Consider the following 26804-nt stretch of genomic DNA (forward strand, 5'->3'; position numbering starts at 1 on the left):
TATTTCAAATAACATGAACAACAACAACAACAACAACAACAACAACAACAACAATAATAATAGTAATAATAATAATAATAATAATAATAATAATAGTAAAAATAAAAATAATATAATAATAATAATAGTAATAATGATGATGATGATGATGATGATGATGATGATGATGATGATGATGATGATGATGATGATAATAATAATAATAATAACAAAGACGGCGATGATGATGATGATGATGATAATTTTTTACGAGGAAGCTCCCGTCACATGGAGTGGTTCTCAGGGAGGTCTTCACTTAGCCTGCAGAACAGCCCGCAAAATAAAATAAACCGTCAGTTCTGCAGGCTATCCTCAAATGAAAACTACTTACAAAGTTAAAAATGTGAAATTAATAAGGTATAAGACCTATGATTTTTATATGGTGACTGCAAAACTTGTTTCTGCTCTTTATTTTTAACCGAAAGCTTAATAAACAGATTTTTAAGTCCGTCAATAACTGTTTTCAGACGCTTACTCCTTTTGTTAAACAAGCCCGACCATTTTTTTGGAACGAAAAAACTATTCCGATGGTAAGCCCCTTTAAAAATAAACCCGAATGAAAGGCGACAAAAATAAACACAACACGTGTAAACTGAGTCGTTAATGAAATACGATAGGCCCCACCCACTTGTACTTCTCAGAATTACTTTGTCACGCTCAAGAAGCCCCAGTGAAATACTTTATTTCTCAAAAGAAGCCTTACCGTTGAGTTCTCCCCTCGCGTTTTGTTTTTACTATCTGCTGTTATGTTATATCCATTTCAGCAATTTAAATACGCTGAAATCCGGAAAAATGGCTTTAAGCAAAACCAAAAATATCGAGGAAATCGACGATGTATCGGACATGTTCGAAGCGATGGCGGCGCTTGGTATTTCGTGTAGAGGATTAACAAATTTGGAGCAGATGAAAGAACGAGCAAGAAAAGAATTAAATCAGTCACAAAATGAGCCCAACTGGACAGCAGGTCAGGTAAGTACTGGTTCATGCAGTCAGTCTTCAGTCACACATTAAACTGAGTCTTAACGATCGTGGAATTTGTTGTCATCCAAAATAAACAATTTAGTACAGTTGATCAAAACGATTTAGCAACTTCATGTGCCTCTTTTCCGCAGTGACTTTATATTAGTTTTTTTAACAGTATATTTTACGAACTACCCAGATTTCTAGTACTAGAAATACTGTCTTAGTGTAATTTCAAAATTGAACAATCATTCGCTGAAGGCGAAGAGAACGTTGGTAAACATTTATGGAAACGAAGTCGAGGTAAACATTTAACACTGAACATTTCAGCAATATTTGGACGAGGTCGAGCAAAATAAGCTAAAATATCGCCATTTGTTAGTGGTGAACAGATCAATGACACTGACAAATTACGATATTTTACGAAAACCGAGTTCATAATTGTTTTATCATTCGATAACTAATTTTGTTGTGCGCAATTTCACGGAAACTGGGAAACGTTCGCTTCCTTGCTGAAGTAATACAGAAGAAAAGCATAGCTTCGCCTTGGATAGCTGGTCAACTTTCAATTCTCTTTCTTTCAGATATTACCAAAATACATGTACATTAATGGAAGTTTTTGTTGCCTTCTTTGAATTACCGCTGATTTTGCGGGCCTTGTAGACAAATCAAACTGCTCTTCCACAACTCTGGAAAACGAGCTGCCATTTCTCTTAGAATTGGACATTACTACGCATGTTTACTGCAACTAGCCTGAGCGTGGAAACTCCTAAGAAAACTCGAAGCGCGTGTTGATCAACGCCATGAATTCACACGGGTAGGATTACTATTGATTATAGACTGCCCTGCTCGTTTCGTGGTCGTTTTCTAAAAAACTTGCCTCGCATATTCAATTGCATGGACCACAAATAAAACACGAGCTCTTGGTAAATAAATGATGCAATGTGAGCATTTCCGTAAAACCGCAAAGGGGTTCTCATAACACCTTTGGTGATTAGTCACGCAAAACAGAAAATTGGCATTACAAGTCTGCAAGTAAAATGCGTTTTTAAATATATTTTTTCTAGATGAAAGCCAGTAGAGTAGGCTATCTTCTGGTACCTTTTTTTACAACTTTGCAAAATTCCACTCCGAAAAGTTTAGAAGTAACCTAAACATAACGGAAACTTAACCCTTTAAATGCTGAATTTTCCTAACAAACCCCGTTTTTTAACCGTTAATTTTCTTTTCGGTGTTACGATGCTACATTTATCCAACCTTTGCTAAACAAGCACTCTTTCACACTGCAGCAAGATTTTGATGAAGATTCCATGTAAAAATATACAATATTTTACTTTGGCGCATGTGTATACGCCGGAGCCAAACTTTGGACTTTTTTGGCTGACCCGTACCGAATCTTTTCGTGCTCCTTCTCTTTTTGTTTCTCTCTGCCATCTTATTCTCGCTACTTTTTATTCGGTACATCCTTTCTACTGACCGGAAAAGTATTGGTGTTAGTCAGTTGTAACTGTAAACCCTAGAAAGGAGACCTTGATCAAGTACATGTGTTAGCTCTGTTAGAATGCAGTCATTATTCAAAATGGACAGTTGTGTGGAAAGATCTATCCAATCTGTATTAGTTGCGCTTCACCAGAATCTGCTGACGTGCAAACTGATGACGACACAGGTGGGTGAATGACCGCTCCTCCAAATCCCGGAAAAATACGGCTTTAGCAAAATAACGGTTAACATATCTGGCGAAGAGTTAGCTAAGTGAGTTTGAACACATGTAACACAAAACCCTGCAATTTAATAAAAAAGATTACATAAATTCTTCCACAGAAGGCCCAGAAGAGCATAAATCTTTGGAAGGAGACGTTTAAAAGATATTGAAATTGTTTGAGGATTGTTGTCGTGATTTTTTGCATAATGTTTGGTTTTATTAATCTATCTTGACACGGACGATCACACGCAACCTAGTTACAATGTTACAGGCCAGATCATGTAGTAATTTACAACCACGCCAGGATCTCATAATTGCAGCGCTTTCAACCGCGCTAAAACAGCTCTCAGAGTCTGAGCCCGCTATATAACTTGTTTTCTTTTATCTTTGTTTTCACTTTGTTTTTAATGTTTTTTAGGCTTTCTCCGTTTTGTCACAAGCAAAGGACGAAGATGAAAGGAAAAGGAAAGTGTTGCTGAATTTTTTCTCCGAAAGCTTGCAATGTCTGAATAAAATGGATGAGAAACTTCTGCAATTGCTGCAGCAAGACATAGGCAATGTAGCAGAACAGATAAAAACTCACTATGAACAACTGAAACAGCAAGAATACTTTGTTCTTGTGGCAGGTAAATAATGATACATTGGAAAGTAACTTTTTCGTGAATCCATTTGTAAATATTTTTATCCAATTTCTAGCTATTTAAAATTAATTTATCCTTATTTTAGTATGTTTTAGAATTTTAATTTTTATAGTGTCCCCATTAAGTGGTTGTCATATACTGCTATCTCAGTTATTATTATCATCGTATCCGACTCAACTCGAGGATTTCAAGTGGAGGCTGATCGCGAACTTGTAACATGAAATGTTTAAAACGACCACCCACCCACTCAGAAGTGCCCTTCTGAGACTACCCTACAATATCCGTGTAGCTCACAAACCTATAAATACGTTACGACATTTACTGACCAACGTTAAGGACAGGGACGAGCCTAACGACAGACAGAGAGCGATTTATAAGATCAAATGCTCCGATTGCCAGGCCCTCTACATCGGAGAGACCGGTGGAAACCTCAACACGAGACTTTCTGAACACAAACGAGCGACGAGAAATGGTGATGTCAACAATCACATTTATGAACACCATCGACTAACTAACCACAAAATCAACTGGGACACTGTTGAATCAGGCTTAACCTACAGTACGAATTATTTTCAACGACTGACTCTGGTAAGCTGGTACACAACCTTAGAACAGACGCCTATCAAAAGATGTCAGCAACTACCGGCACCTTACAAACGACTTATTCACGACATAAAGAGAACCAACAAACGAACCGCAAACAGAACCACTTAATTTGACTAACAATAGACGGAACAGAACGACTTAAATATGACCCATCGCTAGAAATCGTGGACATTGTAGTCGGCGAGTTTTCATGCATCGTACATTACCCGCACGTTAAACTTGGTAATTGCCGCTGATTCGAAAGCCTGACTTTGGGCTCATATACATCGACGATGATACACAAGAATGAGGCCTACATAGAGGAATATTTTGTGTAGTGGCAAACCACTGGTCCAAAATATTGCACGATAATAAAACTGGAGCAAAAAAGCTTTCAAATGATGGCTTTTGCAGCAAAATTGGAGCAAGGACGGCTGAAATATCGTAGTTCAAAGACAGCGGAGTTTTCGATTTCAACGGGACTGCCGCCTGGTGTTTACATTATGCGATTTTTTATGGTTTTCTAACGGCAAAAATACAAATCAAATCTAATCGGAAGGAGATGTAGATCGTTTGGTGAGTTAGATTCATGTATAGTTATGTCAAATCTGCTTGCACATTTTTCCGAACACATTTAGTTTGCCGATAATCTCTGTTTATAAACTTTAAGTTTTACATTCCTCCTGTACGCCTTATAATTTTGGTCTCAAAAACTGTACGCAGAAAACGTTCATGAATACAAATGAAATTCGAAGTCTGCACTTCAATTCTTGTACAGTGTGGTTCTTAATACACAAGTCTATTGTGTTCCGCTTGCATATTTTTACATTTGTTAATTTGGCAAGAAATATTTAATTAAACATCTCATTCTCCATACATTTTCTTTGTAATCCTTGCGTTCGCTTCTACGGTCAATGTACCGCAGGACATACTAACCGCGGACTCGGAGGTCCGCGAAGACCGCGAGTTCTGGAGATGAACAATAGACGGATCGAAACTGACTATTTGCTGTTGACAAACTTTACACGAGTCTTACAGCCAATAACATCAGGGCTAAACTGACCATGCAATCAACTTCAACGGACCAGACTTATAACATCATTGACTGACAACAACTTTTCAATTGACTCTGAAGATGACTTCCGCTCTGGTTTTCGAAACGTCAGCCACCAACAACAGTTCCTTTCAGAACTACTCTCGCCCGGACCATCACACCATACGACCTTAAATATGTTTATAGTTCATATATATTTTAAATGCGGTGCTGACTGATTGCAATCAATCAGCACTGCAATATAATTAGTCTCTCATGATTAGAGTTGGTCACTTAAATTAAAAAGCCAAGACAAAGCCTATTTCGTAAGTCTCAACCAATGTGGTCGCGGTGGCCTACGTAAGGTTTTCTCTTACAAAGGTTAAAAAATAGGTTCATGAGGGTGGTCTCTGAGGGTAGCTATAGCTGGTCGCTTGTAAGAGTGGTCGAACGAGTAGCTTCAACAGTAAAGGCTAGTTTTTACTAGTGACGGAGTCGGAGTCGGAGTCGTAATCGTAATCGTAAGTGCGCTCACGACTTAATGAAAATTGAAAAAAAAATCAAAGTCGTAAGCGGATTCATAAGCTCGATGGAATCGAAGTCGACAGAAACAGAGCGTTTCCAAATCCTCCCGATTGCGGTTATGACTCCGTCGTTTATAACCCAGTGAGAACTAGATTATCAAGCAGAAGTGGAAGAACAAACCAACCACTATGCTAGTTCTCACGCCCTTCGAGTGCTTCCTTTGTGCTTGCTACTCCGACAATCTAGTTTTCATTAGATCATAATCGACGGAGTCATAAGCTCTGCTTACAACTCTGTTGGTTTGATGTTCACTAAATTGTAACACTCTGTGCTTCTTATTACGACTCGCACTCGGACTCGGTCGCGAGTGAAAACTAGCCTCAAATGAACGGTTTCGCAAGCATCAATATCTCATAGGGAGTCCAGCGATTGTCGTGTTGTAATTAAACATTATTTCGCACACATTTGTAGGTGAGACAGGCTCTGGAAAAAGTAGCTTGGTAAATCTTATTCTGGGAGAGGAACTTCTTCCATATTCTCTGCTCAGCACAACTTCCACCATATGTGAATTGAAATATGGAGAACAACGGAAAATTGTAGCCCACTTTAAAGACAAGGATCCTGAAACAGGATTATCGACCAAGTCCTTCTTTCTAGTGGAACGTTCAGCGGAATCCACAGAGCAAAGTTACCTTCAGCAGATTTCTCCTTATGTTCATGTAAAGAGTGTTCGAGAAAAAGGTTCAATTTTCAAGAAGATTGAACTATTTTGGCCTCACGATCTTTTGAAGGTAGTTGCATTAAACTTACTGTTTTTACCAGTCATTTCTTATATACCTGTGATTTGCATCGGGCTTCAGAGCAAATTTTAAAATCTGAACAAATTATCCCATAAAACTGTTCCTCTACCAGTTTTATGTGCTTGGTTTCAGAAGGAAAAAAAGTGGAGGCGAATTTTCATATCTTCAATTGTTTTCTGGATTTCAGCATTTTGATGTTGCAAAAACGTGGCTGAGCATGGTCTTCAAATGCATAGTACAAAACCCGATACTTTCCATACATCGATCAACTTTTTATACACGACATGTCTATAATATTAATTTGATTAAAATTTTTTAAGTACAACTTTGGCGGCCATGTTGCTATACAGGGTATACGGAGGACACATACACAGTGTCCTTATACATGAGCAATAATCCTTTGTATTATTTTTTAAGATGTTTTATTTTATCTGTCCTGCAATCCATACTGAATAGTTAAGATTTAATGTATTTATAAAACTAACAAACAATTACTATGTGTCACTGAAAACCACTATTGTCTATTTTAGAAGGGCGTGGTTATTATCGACAGTCCTGGTGTCGGTGAGTCTGAAATTATGGATGAGATAGTCACGCAGTATCTGCCACAAGCCTTTGCATTCATTTATGTCATTAACAGCGCCAACTCTGGAGGTGTTCAGAAGGACAGGGTGAGTATTAAAACTTAACCGTGTTTCATCTTTGCAAATGGGGAAAAGCAGGGTATTAGCAGACATTAAAGTTTGTGGGGAACCCTACACGCAGTCTTTGTGCTGTGTGCTGTGATGCAAAGCACTTTACTCGTTCAATATGCCTTTAAGGTCAACCAAAGAATGTGAATGAATACTTGGTACTGGTAAGTGTTTTGGCCAGCATGACAAGGCAGACCATCATCCTATTAGAGAGTGCATGGCATTGCAATAGTCTCAATCTGAGGTTACCTTAGTTTGCAGTTTTCATTGAATGACATAAATCAGTCAATGAAGTCATAATATAACTTTATTAACGTGTCAGAAATGTCAGTTGAGAGGAATAGTTCCCTCAACTAATTATGGACACCTATCTTAAATTTAACTAAAAACTAATTCAGTACAACTATTTCATTAATAATTTGATGCTATGATACAAGTCATTAATACACATACCTTGTACTACGTAAAGTCGAATCCCTCCAAAATTCAGACAGCTATATATTACGAAAAGCTCACTCAGTCCCTTAGAAAACCCCGAGAAATCAAATAATCTTTACCGCAAAAATATAAACACTTCTGAAAACCGGGAATGGCGTACCCTACAAGTGCGGAAAAGTTTTGATCCGAGAAACATATACACCTATATATACCTACCCAAACGCACGTACCCAAACCTCCGCCGCTACTGAGAACTCCCATGAGATCGGCAGTTACCCGCTTCGGAATGACGTCAAGTTAACAAATTGACGACAGTTTTCCATGCGTCTGTCCTGCTATTGATCATGAATTTCGTCATTACATTATCAAAGTAGCTGTGGATCCTCGAGGACACAGCAAAAACGACAATAGTGACAATAGTGAATAGTGAGTGTTCGCCAATCGCTCGTAGCTAGCAAGGTGATTTTCCTGACTGAAGTTCTGCAGCGCTTGTACACTGAACCTTGACAGTTCGCTTTTGTTCGCAAGCACCGTTCAACTCAAAAAAGCCTGGCAAAGTTTCCATTCGACAGATCACCATACCAGAAGTCCAAGCGTAATTTCAGAACGTTAACACAAAAAAAAATGCGTTCTTGGTTCAAACAAAACAAGATGAGATTCGCTTTCATTCATCGATCGAGCAAAATTTGTTTGTCCTCTTATTAACAATAAAAATTAGCCAATGAGCGCGCGAGAATTTCTGCAGTTATTATAAATTTATTATTGATCGAAATTATCACTGGTACACTCTAGAGTTAAGGCAATGATTCACAGACGATGACACCCTTTTAACTGTAATGGGGATAAAATACCTATAGTCAATCAACATGGCTATGATCGACTGAACTCGGAACTAACATATGAAAGTTGATCCAAGCAGATGTACAGCTTCTTAGTTTTAACATTTTTTATCTTTTATCTTTTTTCCTTTTCTTTTTCTTTTCAAGGCATGCGTTTATATAATTTCGCTATGATCATATCCATTTATTTTACCGTTGTGTATTGAACCCAACTTGTATTTTTGTTTTTAAAAATTAATCATGTGAAGGGTTTAACCATTTGAGAATTTGTACACTTCATCGATCCTGTGAACATCTTGGCGGTCGAGTATTTCTATTTCGAACTCAAAAATGATTATGCTAATCGAAAAAGGATATTAATAATGAAGTGAAACACGGCCTCTAGCCCTCAAGTACTAATGCGCAATATATGCGCAACCGTTAGGCACTTGTCAGCTGTTTAACAAAATGTTTAACAGGAAGCTCAGGAACGAAAACAAGAAAAGAAGAAAGGCGTGAAAATAAACAGTAGTGCTATAATTAGGAAATCCGAAATGACTTTTCCATTTTCTGAGTTAAAAATCACACCAGAGAGACACAGAGAGAAATCTACCAATCACAATCGAAATCTACCAATCACAGCGAACCATCGTGACACTAATGGTGACGCATATTCACTAGTACTTGGCCTCGTCGCCTGATTTAGACTAGCAGTAAGCAGTCCGAACGTCACGGTTTTCATTCTGAGTGACTACAGATTGGGACAAATGAAAAAGCAATTGTTATTGTTATCTGAGATTTATTTAGTAACAATTTGACATGTTAACAGCCCGGGTAACAATCACATTTTGACATCCATGTTTTCCACATTTTGAATTTCCTGTTATTTTTAAAGAACATTCTAAACTTCTTTGTAGGAACGTTAAAATATGAAGATAAGTTTAGTATTTTTTAATAGCTCCGATAAGAAGTCTACATCTGGCATTGTGGTGCGTGCTATCAGATGCGCGTGTATGCTATTTTTAGAACATCCTTGCGCGCGCGACGCGCGAGACAATGACGCGTGACCTTGCCAACAAGCATTTCACCGAAGCTGGCGATCGATTTAGAAATCAAATCAAAACTAAGACAAAATAATACAACAAATAATACGAAAAAAAGGAAAATCATCGACCTGGTTTTATGAGGTCTGTGATGGATGAACTTCCGATTTATCGTTGAAAAATTGTTTTCCATTTACAGTAATAACTCACTAAATATTAATGCGCGCTCGAAGGGCGAAAAAAAAAACAAACAACGGGAATGCAACCTTTGCTAATAAGAAAATTTATAATTAAGTAATTTGCGGCAGCAGCACATGCACAAAACTTGTTCTAAAAATAACCTACACGCGAATCTGATAGCACAAGATCCATTACCAGAGATGTAGACTTCTAGGTTTAAGAAATTTTGTTCTGATTAATTTAAAGCCAGTTTTACTGGTTTCTTGACGTTATGTAAACGTCGAAATTACGGAAATCCTAAGTTTTACGACGTCATAAGGCGATCTTAGCAAAATACTTCTACACGTAATTCTTTTGTTTAATCGTAAATGACCAAAATGAAACGGTCTCAATACGGTTAAAACGTGAAGAATTACAGCAACATTGGCTAACATGGAGACAGGTCAAAACATGTCAAGTCACACTATAATTTTTTATTTACAGCTTGAAAAGTTGCTTGGCGAAGTAAGCAGAGTGACGCTTGAGAGACAGGAACAATTTCCGTCCAAGTGTGCTTTGTTCGTCTGCAACAAGTGGGACCAAGTTCCAAAGAAAGAAATTGAAGAGGTACAAAATCACGTGATCAAAAAGCTGAAAAAGTGCTGGCCTGGTCTTGTCCCAGAGTCACAGGTCATCTATATGTCAACAAAGAACGCCAGTACTGCACAGGACCACGGAATTATCACCGAAGATTTTTCCAAACTGATGAATGATATAAAGTCTATGGTTTTAAAGAGCATTGAAGCCAAACTGGAAATTCATTGGAAGTAAGCATTTATTTGTGTATAGACACCTGCTTGCAGAAACGTTGACCCATGAAAAGCATAAACCATAAACGATGCCACCCAAATGCTAACTGGGAGATCGGAAAAAAAGTAGTCGTCGTCTGTGACAGAATGAACATTATAATAAGACAGTTGCATAAATCATGCTTTTAAAGCTCTCAAAGAAAAAATATCTTGATTATAACTAACAGGAATATTAGAGAGCTTACCAATGCTGTCTGGTCTTATCGTTCATGGTTTATGCTTTTCACAGGGTCAACCTTTTTTTCTCCAGTCGGTGTCTATATTTATTTACACGTCAGAAGGCCAATAAATAAAAATCAACCCATCAGATTGCTCCATTGCCGGTTCAATGTTTTCTAAGTATTGGACCAAATATTGTGATCCCGAATGATCCTGCGCGAATGAATCTTCAAACAAGCCTTTGTCAATCGGCGACAAATGACGAATAAAATATCATTCCTCTCTGGAGCCGGAACAAATGCTGTATGGGAATCGTCTTTTTTGTTATGAGTTCGGCAATTTCTTTCTTGCGAGCGGCAAAACCCATCACGGTGGAATAAAACTGACCAGGGAATTTTCAGAACCTACCAAGGCAGGGTTATCTACCTAGACTAAATGTCGCCACAGGAGCAAAAACTCTCCCAGAGGAAACATGTTAGTGAACTTGCAATTACTAGCCTATTATTAAAGTCCGTTAAAACATGACTCGTGCTACACATGCTCCCTCTCATCTCACAAAGCCAAGGCTTTGTTTGCCAGTGTTCCACACTGATTACAAACACATTCATAAGGGCATGTTAGACATTTAAGAGGCTGTCGCTCTTATAACCGTCCGATTTGTTCCTGGTCGAAAAATAAAATCGCCTGATTTTTTGTGCGGTGAAAGGCCTTTATACAAAAGTAATAAAACAGAAATTATTTTGGTTCTTGTTTTTAATTTTTTCGTTAGGGCTGAAATTAATTTTGACGAGTGGTCGCTCGCCCGCACCCGAAATCCATTTCATCATCATCATCATCATCATCATCATCATCATCATCATTTATTAGCCACTTTTGAAATGAATTATTACAAAATAACTAAAGTAGATAGGGCGAGGAGACCTCCAGGAAACCACCAGGCTTATTATTAACACGATTGTTTTCCTTTACCGACACGATTTTTTACCTTTTTAAGCAATCGGTGCAAAACAAGGACAGCGTGTACTGCCATAATCTTAACATAGCAAAAAAGAACTACTTCTATTTTATGGGCTGTGGGAGTTTCTAGCAATTTAAAGTTAATCTATTGGTATTCCATAATGCTATTGACCACTACGTTAAGAGGTTCGCGGGACAACCCGAAAATTGGTCATTCTTAGCTGGCGGATAAGATCATTGGATGACAGTAACATCAATGTAAGGTCTTACCCTTCCGCTACAAGAATATTTGAACAAATGTTGTCTAGAACACCTTTTCTGTATACATCGGAGGAATAATTGTTTAAAGCCTTAAATACCTTGGACCAAATGCCTGTCTTACATCAAGAAACCTAAAGGAACGTGAACTGGAACATTTTGGAATAGAAATACAATACCAATTTATAGTTCGCTGTTTCAATTCACTGGAAGGACGAGTGTAGCCAACGGCTCATTAAATATTCATTCAAGAGTGAAATTCGATCCAAACTAATCTGTCAAATTTTGTCGCATTGTTGGTCTGAATTTCATTGAATCTCGTTTCAAGTCATATCTGTACACAAAACAAATACATTGTGTCTAGATACCCGGCAGCCGGGAAGTGTTTTCAAATACTACATACCCGGCAGTCTAAAGTTATTCTAGAATTTCCACGGAAAAACCAATCCAATCCTTCTTAAAACTATAGATCCTTGCTTAAAAATGCCAAGCAATTTCAATTATAGTTTTGGCTTTGTGGTTGAGGAAATTTTCGAGCTTGGGCATACTAGAAAATCTCGATTTTTCGACAAAAATTCGTACTCTGACTCCGGTGTCAACTCTTATAGAATAATTTCTACAAAAATTGAAGTTGAAACCCTGCGAGAGTATTCGATATTTGTTCAGAAATGCGAAGCGATTCCAAATAATGTTTTGCTTTTGTTGTGGACGAATTCTCTTGGCTATGGCATACTAAAAAGTCCTCGACTCACGGGCACGGTTGTTCAAAAACTAGATACCCGGCAGTCAAAAATTCATGAATAATCAATACATTCAATATCCACAAAAATGATCATTGAAACCTACAATCCTAGACAAAAGTCCTGGGACACTTAACCAATTCGACGAAAAATTGACATAGTATTGACCTCCCCCTCCCCACCCCCAATTCAATGTTGATTTCTATCCATCATACCGTGGGACAATATCTCATCATTGTTTTAGGGGGAAAGGGGGGCTCGGAAAATTAAACAATGAGTTCTTAATGCAAAGGGAATGGTCACTGAGCACTATTTCTTTAAGTGTCCCATGGATTTTTCTCTAGGATTGTAGCTCCCGAGAGTAATTCAGCATTTCGATTTTTGGTCGGAAATGCCAAGCGAGTTTTTACAATGTTTGGTTTTGCACAAATTGTACAAACTTTGTGTGACTCACGGGCACGATTTTTCAAAAACTACATACCCGGCTGCCCCTTCGAGACCCACCGCAACGTCCGAAAAAAAAAACTTTTAAATGCTAAAAACGTACATTTGATTTTGTATATTTTAGCAGATAAAGGACTACACTTTGCGGTTGTGTAGGGTAAAATTATCAGCTAGGTCCCGAAATTGAAATATTCGCTTCTAAATCAAGGCTATATTTTAACCTTTGTTCGATGCTAATCAGTAGTGGTCATTATATCCTTGATTTGGGATTTCCAGATAAATAAATTTTACGAAAAAATCGTAAACTAGTACTGCTATGTTCGTGCCTCGATCGTCAAATAACCGGTATTTTCTGCTATTTATTTGCGGATGAAGACTTGCGTTCAAGGTGAGGGCTTGAAACTTAGATGCCCTTATTAAAAAGCTATCCTTGTGAAAAAATAAATCGCCTCCCTCACCCCCCCCCCCCCGGATTCACCAATGCTACCATTTGGGTGCAACTTTAAATCAGGGAGGTCCACCCAGGATACAGCAAAAGCTGCTTTATATCGCTGTAAGATTTTTCAAACTGAAAATAAACCCAATACTTGTATAAACAGAAATGTTGTCAGTTAGATATTGATACGCGATTTCATCCCCATTTGCGGGAGCTTCATTGAAACTAAGGGTACTATCATTTTTTTTAAAAAAAGCATTTTGAATAGGGACAGGAGATACTGTTGGTACAGCGTTATGGCCAGTTGAACAAAAGCAAATGGTGGCCGAACTCATAAAGAGAGCTAAACAGCCTGGTACTATCTAGTGACTGTACTAATTAATATGTGTACAACAGATTGGATAGCAAAGGCGGATTCTAGGGAGGGAATTTTGAGGGAGGTGATTTTTGTCAGTAGGGTAACCTTTTCAATGAGTGCCCCTAATCTTCTGGCCTTTACATTGTTCGTAGGTCTGATCCGCAATTGAGTAGGAAAAAATACCCGATTATTTGACGATCGAAACACGAAAATAGCAGAGCTCTTGTAAAAACTCATCCGTTTTCTATTGGAAATCCGTTTCTATTGGAAATCCGTGTATCTGATTGGTTCTCCCATTGTGTTTCTATTCGCTGAATAGAAAACGTTTGGCTTAAAAGTGCATGAAATTGTAAGTTTTGGACTGCAATCCTTTTGCAATAAATTCACTCCAAGCTGAAATGTACATGTTCACGTCACGTTCAAGGGTGATTACAATGTTAGCTCCAGGTTTGATTTGAATAAAGATTGATCTATTTAGTGCACATTTTATTTCTACTAATTTTTGTGATATTTAATGTTGTTTTTTCCTATTTGTTGTAACCGACAAATATGAAGTTCTTGTTCACACCTTTGTAAGTTCAAAGTTGGATTTCTGCAACTCGCTTTTATATGGCCTACCTAAGTACGAAATTAACAAATTGCAAAGTATTTTTAACGCCGCAGCGCGTGTGATCGCTTGCTTGCGTAAGTTCGATCATGTTACCAACACTGTTAAGGAGCTACACTGGTTACCAGTGGAGCAGAGAATAATTTTCAAAAATAATCTTGTATGTTTTAAGGTACTAAACAATTTAGCTACTAGTTTTCTGACAGAAATGTTGTGCGTTTATAAACCTGCCAGACGCCTTCGCTCATCTTCTGACAATTGCAAGTAGCGGTTTGCTATTGAACCCTACAACTTAAAGACATATGAACTCAGAGCATTTTCAGTCATTGCCTCCCGACTGTGGAACGATCTGCCCATGGCAATTAGATCTATTGACAATATAAATATTTTTAAATCTATGTTAAAGAACTTTCTTTTTTAAGCAAGCTTATGATATATCTTAGCATTTTGTAAAGCAATGATGTGTATTTTTATTATTTTTTTTAACCATTGTAAAATTAAGCGCTTAGAACTCAAACGGATAAGCGCTATATAAATTTTAATTTTTTTGCAAATATATGTACTAAATGAATCGATCTTTATTCAGATCAAACCTGGAACTTACATAGTAATCACCAATGAAGGTGGCGTGGACATGTACATATCAGTTTGGAGTGAATTTGCTGTCGAATACTACTTTGCTTTTAAAATGTATAAAAAAAACTTTAAGAAAATCTTAGGCTTAAATCTTCGAAAAATTAGGAATGTTAAGCCTCGGATAAAAATTAGACGTTCTCCGCCCAAAAGGGGTACTTTTGTTCAGGCTGCAGCTATTTGAGGTAGAATTCAGTTATTTGAAAGGAACTTACAAAATATCTCAAACAGAGCCACCGAATGGTCGATTCGCTTGAGTATTTTAAGGGGTAGACCTCGGGGTGGAGCCTCCCCATAGAAGAAAATTTTGAGTACCCCACCTCAAGGAGTAAACGCAAACGAGGTTGCCCATAGCGATGCGTGAAAGAATGGGCCAGAACCAGAGTTAATAACCGCACAAGTTCTTCAAATGCACTTCCAACAGCAAAACAAAAAAGGAAAAAGGCAGGATAAACCTTTTGGAACTCAGGTAAACTTAGTCAATTTATAGTCCAGCAATCTCAGAAAATGAATTTAAGTTAGTGGACCAGTGGAGTGAATCGCGAGTGAACTCCGTCTGCATGCTAAGTGCGCATTGAAAGCTCAAACATAGCATGAACTTAAATACAGCAAAAATAGCTTCTTCAGGTTATTTGTTTTGTGTACAAATATTCGAAAATATGATTGAAAACGAGATTCAATAAAATTCTGACCACCATTGTGATGTAAAATTAAACAGATTGGTTTGGATCGAATTTCACTGTTGGATGAATATTTAAAGAGCCGTTGGCGAACTAGGGGAAGCAGGGAAAGCGCAGTGGTGAGAGCGCTTGCCTCCCACCAATGTGGCCTGGGTTCGATTCCCGGACTCGGCGTCATATGCGGGTAGAGTTTGTTGTTAGTTGTCGTCCTTGCTCCGAGTGTTTTTCTCCGGGTTCTTCGGTTTTCCTCCCTCCACAAAAACCAACACTTCCAAATTCCAATTCGATCTGGTATACACGGCCCCAAAAGCTTATAGCTTTAATGCTTACCGTGTCTAATTAAAGGTAATTTATTTCATTTATTTTTATTTTATTTCTATTTCAAAATGTTCCAGTGTACTTTCCTGTAGTTTTCTTGATGTAAGACAGGCTTTTGGTCCAAGGTAGTTTATGTTTAAACAAATAGCGATTTGGTGTTATTTTTGGTAATTTCTCACAATTAGTATTGGTAATCAAATGAAGACGAGTGAAATTAGGAAATAATTTTACGCGCATTTTGTCAAAACGCTTATAATTTCCCGAGCCTTTAGGCGAGGGAAATTAGTAGCATTTTGACAAAATGCAAGTGAAATTATTTCCTAATTTCACGAGTATACCATTTGATTACATTTTAATATCATAGGTGACAAATTACGCTTGCAATCATAGGTTTTTGACTGGTATATTGCATCACGAACTCCGAGCTTTGAAAAGTTGAAAGCATACATTTTGCTCAAGCTCGCAAGGTTTTTTAGTCTTTGAAGAAAATCTTCTTGAGATTCCTTTTTGCTGTTGACAGAAAGTTTCAAAGGTGAATCAACTGTCAATTATTTCTCACATTATGACCGTAGTTCGTCTTGAATGAACTGAAAGCAGGGCCCGTGTAAAACGCTCAAAAATCCGCTCGATGCCATTCATGTAGATTGGCTTAAGTCTAAAAGTCGTTTGGACGTTTTGAAATATAAAATATCATCAAAAGTTTTATTACATGGCCAAGGCTAGCTGGCTAAGATGAAATTCAAGCGAAAATGTACAAAGTTTAAGCTTTAAAACAGTTTTTATTACGGACGCCATCTTGCCGCTGACTACGTTGCCATGGCAATTTTATAATTTCACATGTGAAATTAGAAATTAACGTTAAAATTTCGCACCAAAATTAAGGAGTAATTTGTCACCTATGATATTAGAAAAATTATTCCTCCGACGTATCCAGAAAAGGTGTTCTCGTTAACATTTGTTTACATATTCTTGTAGGGAAAGTTAAAAAAATTTACATCGATGTTAATACCATCTTTTGATCTCATCCGCCAGCTGAGAAAAGTGGTCCACAAAATGACCAATTTTCGGCTTGTCCCGCGAACCTCTTTACGTAGTGGTGAATAGCATTATGGAATACCTATAGATTAACTTCAAATTGCTTGAAACTCCTACAGCCCATAAAATAGACGTAGTTCTCTCTTGCTTTGTTAAAATTATAGCAGTACACTTTTAGAGAGACAGCCTCTTAGATTGCAAAACAATTCGATAAAATTTATTAGCTTCCCCGTGGGGATCTTCACAAATAATTTACAATGATAAAAAAATATCAATAGCTGTTTTTGCAGTTGAGCCTGCTATAATATTCTCAGGTACCCGAACGAGGCGAAAGGGTCGACACATGAGCGAACACAATGAATAATGACCCTTTCGCTCGTATGTATGTCAAAGCACTGAGAAATGTAATAACAGCTACTCAAATACTAAAATATAATTCATTATTTTTTTCTCAAGCATCTCAGCGGTCCGGAATCCTCAATCCTTGAATCTGATTGGCTAATTGCGCGCGCTCCAGCGGTCCTGATTTTCCCATCCGGACCCCGCGTACGGACCGCTCACGGCGCGAATCATTTTGCAGGTTCGGACTTAAAAACACATGAAAGTTTTGCTCTCCAAAATTGAAATAGCTGTTTACCAATCGTTGTAAATTTGAAAGGACAAAAGAGCAGAGGAATTTAAGGCCTTGAAGTTCTTCAAAAGGCGAGTATTCATTTCTTTCTCAACAAACTCGAGTTGTAGTTTACCGTTCGTAGTTTGCCGTTGTTTGCATGTGCAGTTCACAATGATTTTCACGCCTGCGGTAAACTTCATTGGTTTTCAGAAAGGTTTGCTCTCCAAAATCGAAATAGCTGTTTACCAACCGCTGTAAATTTGAAAGGACAAAAAAGCAGAGGAATTAAAGGCCTTGAAGTTCTTCAAAAGGCAAGTATTCATTTCTTTCTCAATAAAATCGAGTTGTAGTTTACCGTTCGTAGTTTATAATTTGCCGTTGTTTGTGCAGTTCACAATGATTTTTACGCCATTGCGGTAAACTTCATCGGTTTTCAGACTCCATCTATGGGTTAAACTGCCTTGGTTATCCGTCACTTTTTTCTAAAACGAAACACTATTTACCGTCATTCAAGGAAATGTGATTCTTTGATCCAAACGGACAAATTAATTATCACAATATTGTGCCGTACGCAGTATACACTTCGCATTTCATTCAGTTTGGCACTGTTTATCAAAATAAAATTCTGCTGGGAATCAATGCAGAGATTATTAATTTGTTAAATACAAGTGTTAATAGCTTGTAAAACTGCTTTTCAGTCAAAGAGTATTTTTGAGCCAGAGAAATAGGCTTAACACCCTGCGAGCAGAGTTTCTTTCAGGACTTTTCAAAACATTTATCGGAAATTGTCCGGGAAGCCGAAATCGATTTTAATGTGTTAAGCTTTGTGGCATATTTGTGCTATATTTATGACTTCATTTACATTCTCTTCATTCTCTGGAGTGTAAATTAAATATGCTGAACCTTTCTTGAGTACGGTTCATTTCAAACGATCCTATTTTATTCCGAATTAAATAGCAAACAGAATTCTTCACTCGTGCTCGTCGATGGAGTTGAACTCATCATTGAAATCAAATCCGCGCGTATACAACATAGATTTTGCAACACGATTTTTCTTGATTTCTTTTCCAAACAAATTAAAGTAGGAAAAAAATAAAAACGTTCATGAATGGTCTATCCAAATTTTACAGTGCTTGCTAAATTAGGCTTCTTCTAGGCTTCTTCTTCGCAAAATTTTAGAGGGTGCTCGTTTCCTCGTGATCGCATATTTTTGAAAGTGCTCGCATGCTCGGTGTTTATTGGAGGTAGCTTTTTGAAAAGTGCTCGTTGCTCGCAAGGCTTACTTTTGTCAATGCTCGTGCTCGCATGCTAACAAATGCTCGCATGCTCGCAAATGTTCGCAAAGACCATTCAATACCCCATTTTGTAAGGTATATATCTCTAATTTTGTTCCGAACCACTCTTATATATTTCAGGTGCTATTCCAGTTGAGAATATTAATTTTAGAACTTATTGTACTTTTTCATGATCAACACTATGCTGAACGCTTAAAAAATGCACTTTTTTCATATGTGCGAAAACCAAATTAAAGGACATTGCTTTCATTTTTTAAGATGGCTGGATTATCTTCTTTCACGAGTTACTTATCAAGCAAAGGCTTTCGTGAAGAACGCTTTCAGAGACCGCGAGAAGGGCATCAAGAGAATTAGCAAGATTATTGTCCGCCTGTATTTGATTGAAAAAAAGGAAGACGCAGTGATGATGGATCTTCTTCACTTTATGAAGACACACCTAGAGTCGGCTACAAAGAAGCTCTCGGAGTATCTAAAGTCGGATGAAGTACGAGATCGCTTTACCTTGTGGACCTTGGACGAAGTTCCAAAGGTACAAGGCTCCTGGAAAGAGACAGAGAGCAAAATGATTGAAGCGTTCACATGCAGGATGACAGAAATTGTGGAGCATTGGGAAGAAGATAACCAAGTAATTGCAAATACGCGCGAGTCCCTTTTACAACACTTTCAGCAGCGATACAGTTTTGTTGAGGGCGAACTCCGGAATCTCCAAGGAGCTGTCACAGCCGATGACCCTAATCTTCCAAACAGTGTTCCATTTGATGTTAGCTTTACCACCGCACAAAAGGTTGTTCTTGGCGTCACAAGTCCGATCTGGGTTCCACTTACCCTAGCTGCACTGGTGGTCAGTGTCCCTGTTATTGGCGTCATGGCGATCAAAGAAAAGATAGAAGGCAACAGAATGCTCAAGACGTATGAAAACGACAAGTGTGCGTTTATGACTAAAGCATCCGCAGCTTATCTCGATACTGCAACAGGCATAGCAGTGCTGAAGCCGTTCATGGAGGACCAACTGAAGGACGCTGTACTGTGTGTGAAGCAAATTCAAGCCCGTATTCCAGAACTAATCCGCGCTGACAAGATGTTGTGTGAACAACTCGTCGCTGAAACGCGATCACAGGAAGAGATAAAAGAACTCTACCAACCAATAGTTGAAGAGGCTTCTGATATCAGAGGGCATTTGGCAGTATTCGGATTAAAGGAAATCCGTGCCGTTGATATCAAAAGTGAGGATTTGGACTGGAAAGAAGACATCTCTTTTTGTCTTGGCCGTGGTGCGTTTGCCACTGTGTACCAAGGAAAACTGAAAAGGCATGGAATGGAGCAATCTGTAGCTTTGAAGGTTTGCAACGACGTTTTCAATGTTCAAAATGCAAGCTTTATCATGGCAGAAGTAGAACTTTTGAGGTGAGCAAATTTATATGTAAATATGCCATATTTAGTTTATTAAGTAAAGGTAAGGAAGCTAATTGTTTTTCGTTCTGGCGATGGTGACTCACGAAGGAAATGATGTGCGACGTGCTCGTGGCACAAGTTCTCGAAACTAGATTGCAACTGTAAATTTACTACGTTTATTTTGTCCATGCTCACGGTAGCGTGTTGACTGTATGGCAATTTGTTTGATACTATTACTTAATTAGTTATCAACTTATATGGGCGTGTTAGTATCAATTGATTGAAGTACAAGTGTTGTTATCCGTTTCCAGTTACCTAAACAACGAAACTCCAATTTACGCGGGTAATAAACCGTGAAAGTTCGCTCTCGCACACCAACGATGTTTGTTAGTTCCAGAAAAATCAAGCAAAAATATTTTTTTGAGGCAAGACAAAAACAATTAAAGAGTTCGCTCATTTTCTGCATATAGGTAGCCCTTAGTAAAACTAAAAACGCTATGTTGTTGTTTTTTTTCTTCAAATATGTTTATTTTTCTGAGAAAAACAAAATTCTCGATTCCGCGTCTAGACTCGATTCAGAGGCTCCAAACTGGGGTGAAAATCGACCATTTTCATTCGATTCGCATATCAAAACGATCAAGCAAAGAAAAAAATTAATTCAACCGGTTTATTGCATGACTCTTCCTTGTCCAAAGAAGCACAGTTTCAAGAGATTTGATTTAATCTATTTATTTAACGGTAAACAAAACCAGACTATTCTCACGCGCCATGAAAGTTGGTCGGTCAAAATAATCGTCATTTTCACCATGTGCCATATCTCGGAATTCCTTGAGATATAAGTATTTCAACTATAGAAGGATGATACTTCCAAAATATGTAAAGTCTGTTTTGGGCCAATGATTTAGCGCTTGTCAAAAAATTATTCAAAATCGTATAAAAACGGCACAAAATCACGCCAGCTTTCGAATGTGTGACCAAAAGTACTACCATTGTATTTGTTATTTAAATCAAATTAATCGCAAATACAAGCAAAACATAGGCATAATTCAAAATAAATATGTTCACCTTTGCTCGGTTTTGATGTCCAGTAAAAGCTTTATAAGCGAAAAATGGCTGAAGCTATTCTTGGTTTTCTTGCGACGTCATAAAATTCTAAACTCAAAATCGCGAACATACACATATGGAAAATGCGCTATACAAATGCATTATCATTATCATTATCATTAATTTGTATCTACACTAGAATGAAGATGATTTAGAACTTAATCTTTTTGCAAGTTCTCAGTCCTGTAGTGTATTTTGTTTTGAAAATACAGCATTTTGAATTTCCGAAGGTAGTGGCCGCAAAAAAGCTGTCTGAGGGTAAAAAGGTTTCTAGCAATTTAAACATTTAGAGTCTTAGGAGAATGATGTATTAATGCAGCTCGCGGATTGACCTTTATCCTATATTAATTTTTTTCATCTGTTCAGAAAATTAGACCATCCTCACATCGTAAAGTTTTATGGAACATCCCTGCTCCTAAAAATGGACACCGTCAGAATGATCTTGGTAATGGAAAAGTGCAAAGGAACCTTGAAGAGTCACATCTTTGATCACCCAGAAGCCGTTCCTGCAAAATCCAGAAATCCGGCTGTCCAGAGAGAAGCATGCCGATGGGCGAGAGAGATCACTGGTGCTCTTGTGTTTATCCATGAAAAAGGAGTTGTCCACAGAGACCTCAAGTTAGACAACATCTTGGTATGAAATAAACTTTTGTGTATGCGTATCATAGGAACCCTCACCGTAGTAAACGGGAAAGGGGGGTGCTGACAGAATTCCCCTTAAGTTTTCCCCTTTAACTTCGAGTCACGTTTGACCCGCGAGTGATGGAGTCAGTTGTTTAAAGTTGTTTTTAATTTAGATTGTGGTTGATAAAATTTTGGTTTAAATTAGTTGATATTATCACACACCGCTCAGCTAAAATTTTTTTGTCTGACAGTTACCGAGATTTAGATTAAGTTTAGAGACCTGTTTTTCGTCGATTTTAAATTAGTTTAACCCTGACTGAATTTAGAAATTATTTTGTTAGCATCGGAACTCATATTGATTTTCCATGTAAGGTCAACAATTTCATCCAGCAGTCAATGAAATTCAGAGCTCGAGGGGTCCAACGGCTAACATCGACTGTTCTACTGTCAATTACATGTGCATTACTAATTGCCGATTCGCATTGGCGGACAAGTTTTGTAACAATTACAGTCGACTCCCGATAACTCGAACCTTCAAGGGAAATTGAAAAAGGTTCGAGTTATAGGGAGTTCGAATTATCAGAAGTTGAGAAAAAATCACCAAAAATAGGGAAAAAACGGTGTTTACTGTTTTTCTGTTCATACAGCCGGTGAACAAATTAAGAGTATAGAGAAGCCGAGTGAAAATTATGATGTGAATCATAACGTAACGTAATGTGCAAGAAAACAAAGCAAAGCAGCAGGAGAAGTCCGGGTACTGTGAACTTTGCAGGTTTCAAAGAGAACAACGTCGGGCTACTGCTACAGTGCTCTGGCGATTTACTTGAATACACCCTGACGCTTTTCAACTAATCTATTACTATCAATTATCCTTGAAAGTTTTCTAAGGTTGGATTTGAAAGAATCCGGCGTCTAAACTAAACGTCTGTAGCACGTCAATGGCGTGGCACAGTTCGTGTTTTGAAGGGCATTTCGGGGCGGCTCTGACTCGTGTACGTATTTATTTCAAAATAAATTCAATGTTTTTGACTACAGTACAGTTTTTTGCGTTGACCTGCCACGTATTGACAGACATGGTTCGAGTTATCGAGGGTAAATTAAATTATATAGAAAATGACCTGAAAGGAAACGAAAATTGGTTCGAGTTAGCGCGAGGTTCGAGTTATCGAGGGTTCGAGTTACCGAGGGTAAAATTACAGTAAATGTATGACGGAAATCTCGGGGAAATCGATCGACCTTGGTTCGAGTTAGCGCGATGTTCGAGTTATCGGGAGTCGACTGTTGTAGATTGCATCATTTAAGTGACAATTGTTGCAGAGAACAAGTGTGAATACGTTTTTTAAGACGCAAAACTTGTCCAACAATTCATGACAATAAAGACAAAAGAAAAAAGAAAAAAAGAAGCAGTTGTCTTATGATTGGTCCGCGTTGCACGCGCGATACATTTTTATTTGTCAAACAATCCCAAAAATAAGTGCAAGCAACTTGTCTGGACTGGCAAAAATTTTGTCAAAACGAACAAAACTTCAAAGGGACCGTCGTCCTGCCTCTAGACAGGACAATTTATGACAATCCGCATTCCTATGCACCTTGTAATGCCAGATTTCAATAATAATAATCGATTGGCTATTGTGTTTGGCCCAAGTTGCACCTAAAAACAACACGCACTCAAAAATTGTTGCTGTAGTATGCACCGTGATGTGGTTCTCACTAACATAATTCAGCCGCAAAATCTTTCCGCGATAGGCAAAGCATATTTATAAGCGAAGTGTTTGCCCAATGTAAGAATGAGAAAGGAAAATGTCATCTTGAGACGGCTCATTATTCCACTGCCTGAGAATACGCGTACCGTACTTTAAATGCGAATTGTCTTGGAATTTCTTACCGCATGATATTGCATATATAACGTTTGCCCATGACGGCCAAGCTGAGAAATGTACAGAGGTGCAAAAGCTATTGTACTAATTATTTCACCTTTTGTTCCATTTAAGATGTCTCTGGCTTTGTTTTTGTCAAAAATGTCATGACATTTCAAACTTGTCCGCTACTGCGAATCGGCCCTAGCTCATAGGCCATTTTCGAGTTACCCTTTGCCTTTGTTTCAAAACGAGCCTACCTACGAAACCATTCAAATGAAAATGAGTTTGATCTGCATGAAAATGGACATGAAGGTGAAACTCATTTCAATTTGAATGATTTCACACGTAGACTTGTTTTGAAACGGAGGCAAAGGGTAACTCGGAAATGGCCTATTAGATGCAATCTTTTCTGTTACTACCCAATATTTGTGTCATTATGGCAAGCCTGTTCCCCTTGACGTTTTTCTACGGGGGGAGGAAATTTCATGATTCACAAAAAGTAAATAATATAAAAGTACAAAAACACAATAAGATAGCTGAAAAGTGAATGAGACTATGGTATATACATTTTTCATTTCTGTTGAAGTTGTCAGAGGGGAATTCAGTGAGGATTACTGATGTTGGAGTCTCTAAAGAAGCAAAGGACATCACTGGCACTTTGGCGGGAACCCCTGTGTACATCGCACCGGAAGTGTTTCATTCTGAGGTGTATGACAGCAAAGCAGACATATACAGCTTTGGACTAATACTGTGGGAAACGTGGTATGGGCAGCAGGCCTTCGCTGAAGTTAAGCTAGAAACGCTTGCAGCTTTCTTTAGCTTGGTAGATGATGGCTATCGTCCGAAAGATGTAGAGGGCTGCAAAAAGCCTCCACGCCACTGGAAAGAACTGATGGAGCAGTGCTGGCATAAAAACCCAGAGGAACGCCCTTCAGCTCAGAACTGTCACCAAAAGACCACTGAACTATATAAACAGGTCGTACTTCTAGTGTGATTTTAACAGTGGCAAATGGAACAGTTTACTAGAGTGTTAATGTCCCGTATCAGGACTATTTTTCAGTGGCAATGGGTAGCTATCTCGTTTTTTTTGTTTGCGTTAACGTAGGTAAAACATGATTACCACCTGTATGCCGATGAAACCTGAACTCCAGTTATACGGATGTTATACGGTGTCCTTATTACAGATACACCATTGAATTCTTCCATTATATTTTGACTTAGCTTTTTTAGCCATACCATATTTCAAAGGTATTATAGATAGATAGATAGATAGATAGATAGATAGATAGATAGATAGAAGTGGAAATGTAATGGTCAAGAGGCCAACTCCAAGATTGCTAAGTTGGTTTTATTCGAGCGAATAAAACCAACTTAGCAATCTTGGAGTTGGCCTCTTGACCATTACATTTCCACTTTTATTTAATTTATCTCAAGAGTCCACGATCGCTTTAGTGATCCTCCAAACAGCACCTACAGTTGGTACCGGATTTGCATTGTTTGCGAGACCTCTTACAAGTTGTGTGATAGATAGATAGATAGATAGATAGATAGATAGATAGATAGATAGATAGATAGATAGATAGATAGATAGATAGATAGATAGATAGATAGATAGATAGATAGATAGATAGATAGATAGATAGATAGATAGATAGATAGATAGATAGATAGATAGATAGATAGATAGATAGATAGATAGATAGATAGATAAAAAGATAGATAGATAGGTAGGTAGGTAGGTAGGTAGGTAGGTAGGTAGGTAGATAGATAGATAGATAGATAGATAGATAGATAGATAGATAGATAGATAGATAGATAGATAGATAGATAGATAGATAGATAGAAAACTTTATTTAACGACGGTAGCTTTGTTCAAAAATTACAAATAATTGCACTTTTGTTTTTCACAAAAGCCGTCATTAAAAAATAGTGACTAGATTACAATATAAGTTAATATACAATTATCTATATAAATAGCTATGAACAAAAAGGATCAAACGTGTTTACAAACTATTCTAAAAATCGACAGAGAGATTGAAAGATTCTAGCTTCTTTTTAAAAACTCCATGGATTTTTCGTATTTCAGATCGTCTGGTAATGCATTCCAGATCATGACTCCAGTATAAGCAAAACTTTTTCTGAAGTAGTCCGTTTTAACTACAGGTAAGGCTAGGTTCCTTCCTGAAGTCCTAAGATTATATACCGAACTGCCAATGTTTCTTGAAAAAATGTCTTCTAAATAGGTTGGAGTCATACCGTTCATGATTTTAAACATCATGAGAGCTTTTTGTTTGTTTCTCTTTTCTTTAAGGTTAGACCAGCAAAGTTTGTTAAATAACTCATTTGTCCGAATTTGATAATCTGCGCCAGTGATCACTCGGGCAGCACGATTTTGCAACTTTTGTAATTTGTCATTGAGGTGGTCACTTATATCGTTCCATACAATGCTACAGTAGTCAAAGTATGGTTCAACAACTGGTAAACGCTTAGTAAGTTGGCTGTAGGAACGAAAGGCTTAATCTTTTTAATGACACCTATACCAGATGATACTTTCTTCGAGACACTAGAAATATGAGAGTCCCATGTCAGAAACTTGTCAATTTCTATACCTAGACATTTGCTACTGTGTGCTTGTCTTAGCGAAATTCCGTTTAAAGAGAGATTAAGCCCTTGGGTGAAAGTCGCTATCCGTTGCCTAGATCCAACTAACATATATTCAGTTTTTAAAACATTCAAAGTGAGTTTATTTGCTATAAGCCAATTTTGAAGAAATAGTAAATCCACACTCATTTCATTTTGTAATTCAGGGATGCTGCACGCAGTGAAAGTCATATTAGTATCATCTGCATACATTCTTGTGGTAGCGTAATCCGTTATTTTGGCAAGATCATTTATATATATTAGAAACAAGAGTGGCCCAAGTATCGAACCCTGGGGAACTCCACACGTTAGAATGGCTTTTTCGGAGTGTACACCGTTTACATATAC

General features: G+C 37.8%; 2 protein-coding genes across 2 annotated transcripts in view; one reads left to right on the top strand and one right to left on the bottom strand.

Annotated features, from left to right (window-relative positions):
- LOC144664110 (dynamin-like protein 2) overlaps positions 1 to 26804 on the bottom strand; it is a 125151-nt gene that overhangs the window by 80761 nt on the left and 17586 nt on the right. The window lies entirely within an intron of this gene.
- Positions 832 to 24810, top strand: LOC144663386 (uncharacterized). Its single transcript, XM_078524308.1, has 8 exons — positions 832 to 1008; positions 3120 to 3327; positions 5957 to 6276; positions 6816 to 6956; positions 9940 to 10262; positions 19096 to 20241; positions 21700 to 21967; positions 24403 to 24810. The coding sequence occupies exons 1-8, from the start codon at positions 832 to 834 to the stop codon at positions 24808 to 24810; spliced, it is 2991 nt and encodes a 996-aa protein (XP_078380434.1).

Source organism: Oculina patagonica, chromosome 8 (assembly GCF_052425735.1).
Source record: "Oculina patagonica isolate OP01 chromosome 8, crgOcupat, whole genome shotgun sequence".
NCBI lineage: Eukaryota > Metazoa > Cnidaria > Anthozoa > Scleractinia > Oculinidae > Oculina > Oculina patagonica.

Coding starts and splice junctions, on each gene's coding strand:
- LOC144663386 (XM_078524308.1), top strand. CDS start 832: ATGGCTTTAAGCAAAACCAAAAATATCGAGGAAATCGACGATGTATCG. Junction 1,009..3,119: donor CCAACTGGACAGCAGGTCAG/GTAAGTACTGGT, acceptor AATGTTTTTTAG/GCTTTCTCCGTTTTGTCACA. Junction 6,957..9,939: donor GAGGTGTTCAGAAGGACAGG/GTGAGTATTAAA, acceptor TTTTATTTACAG/CTTGAAAAGTTGCTTGGCGA.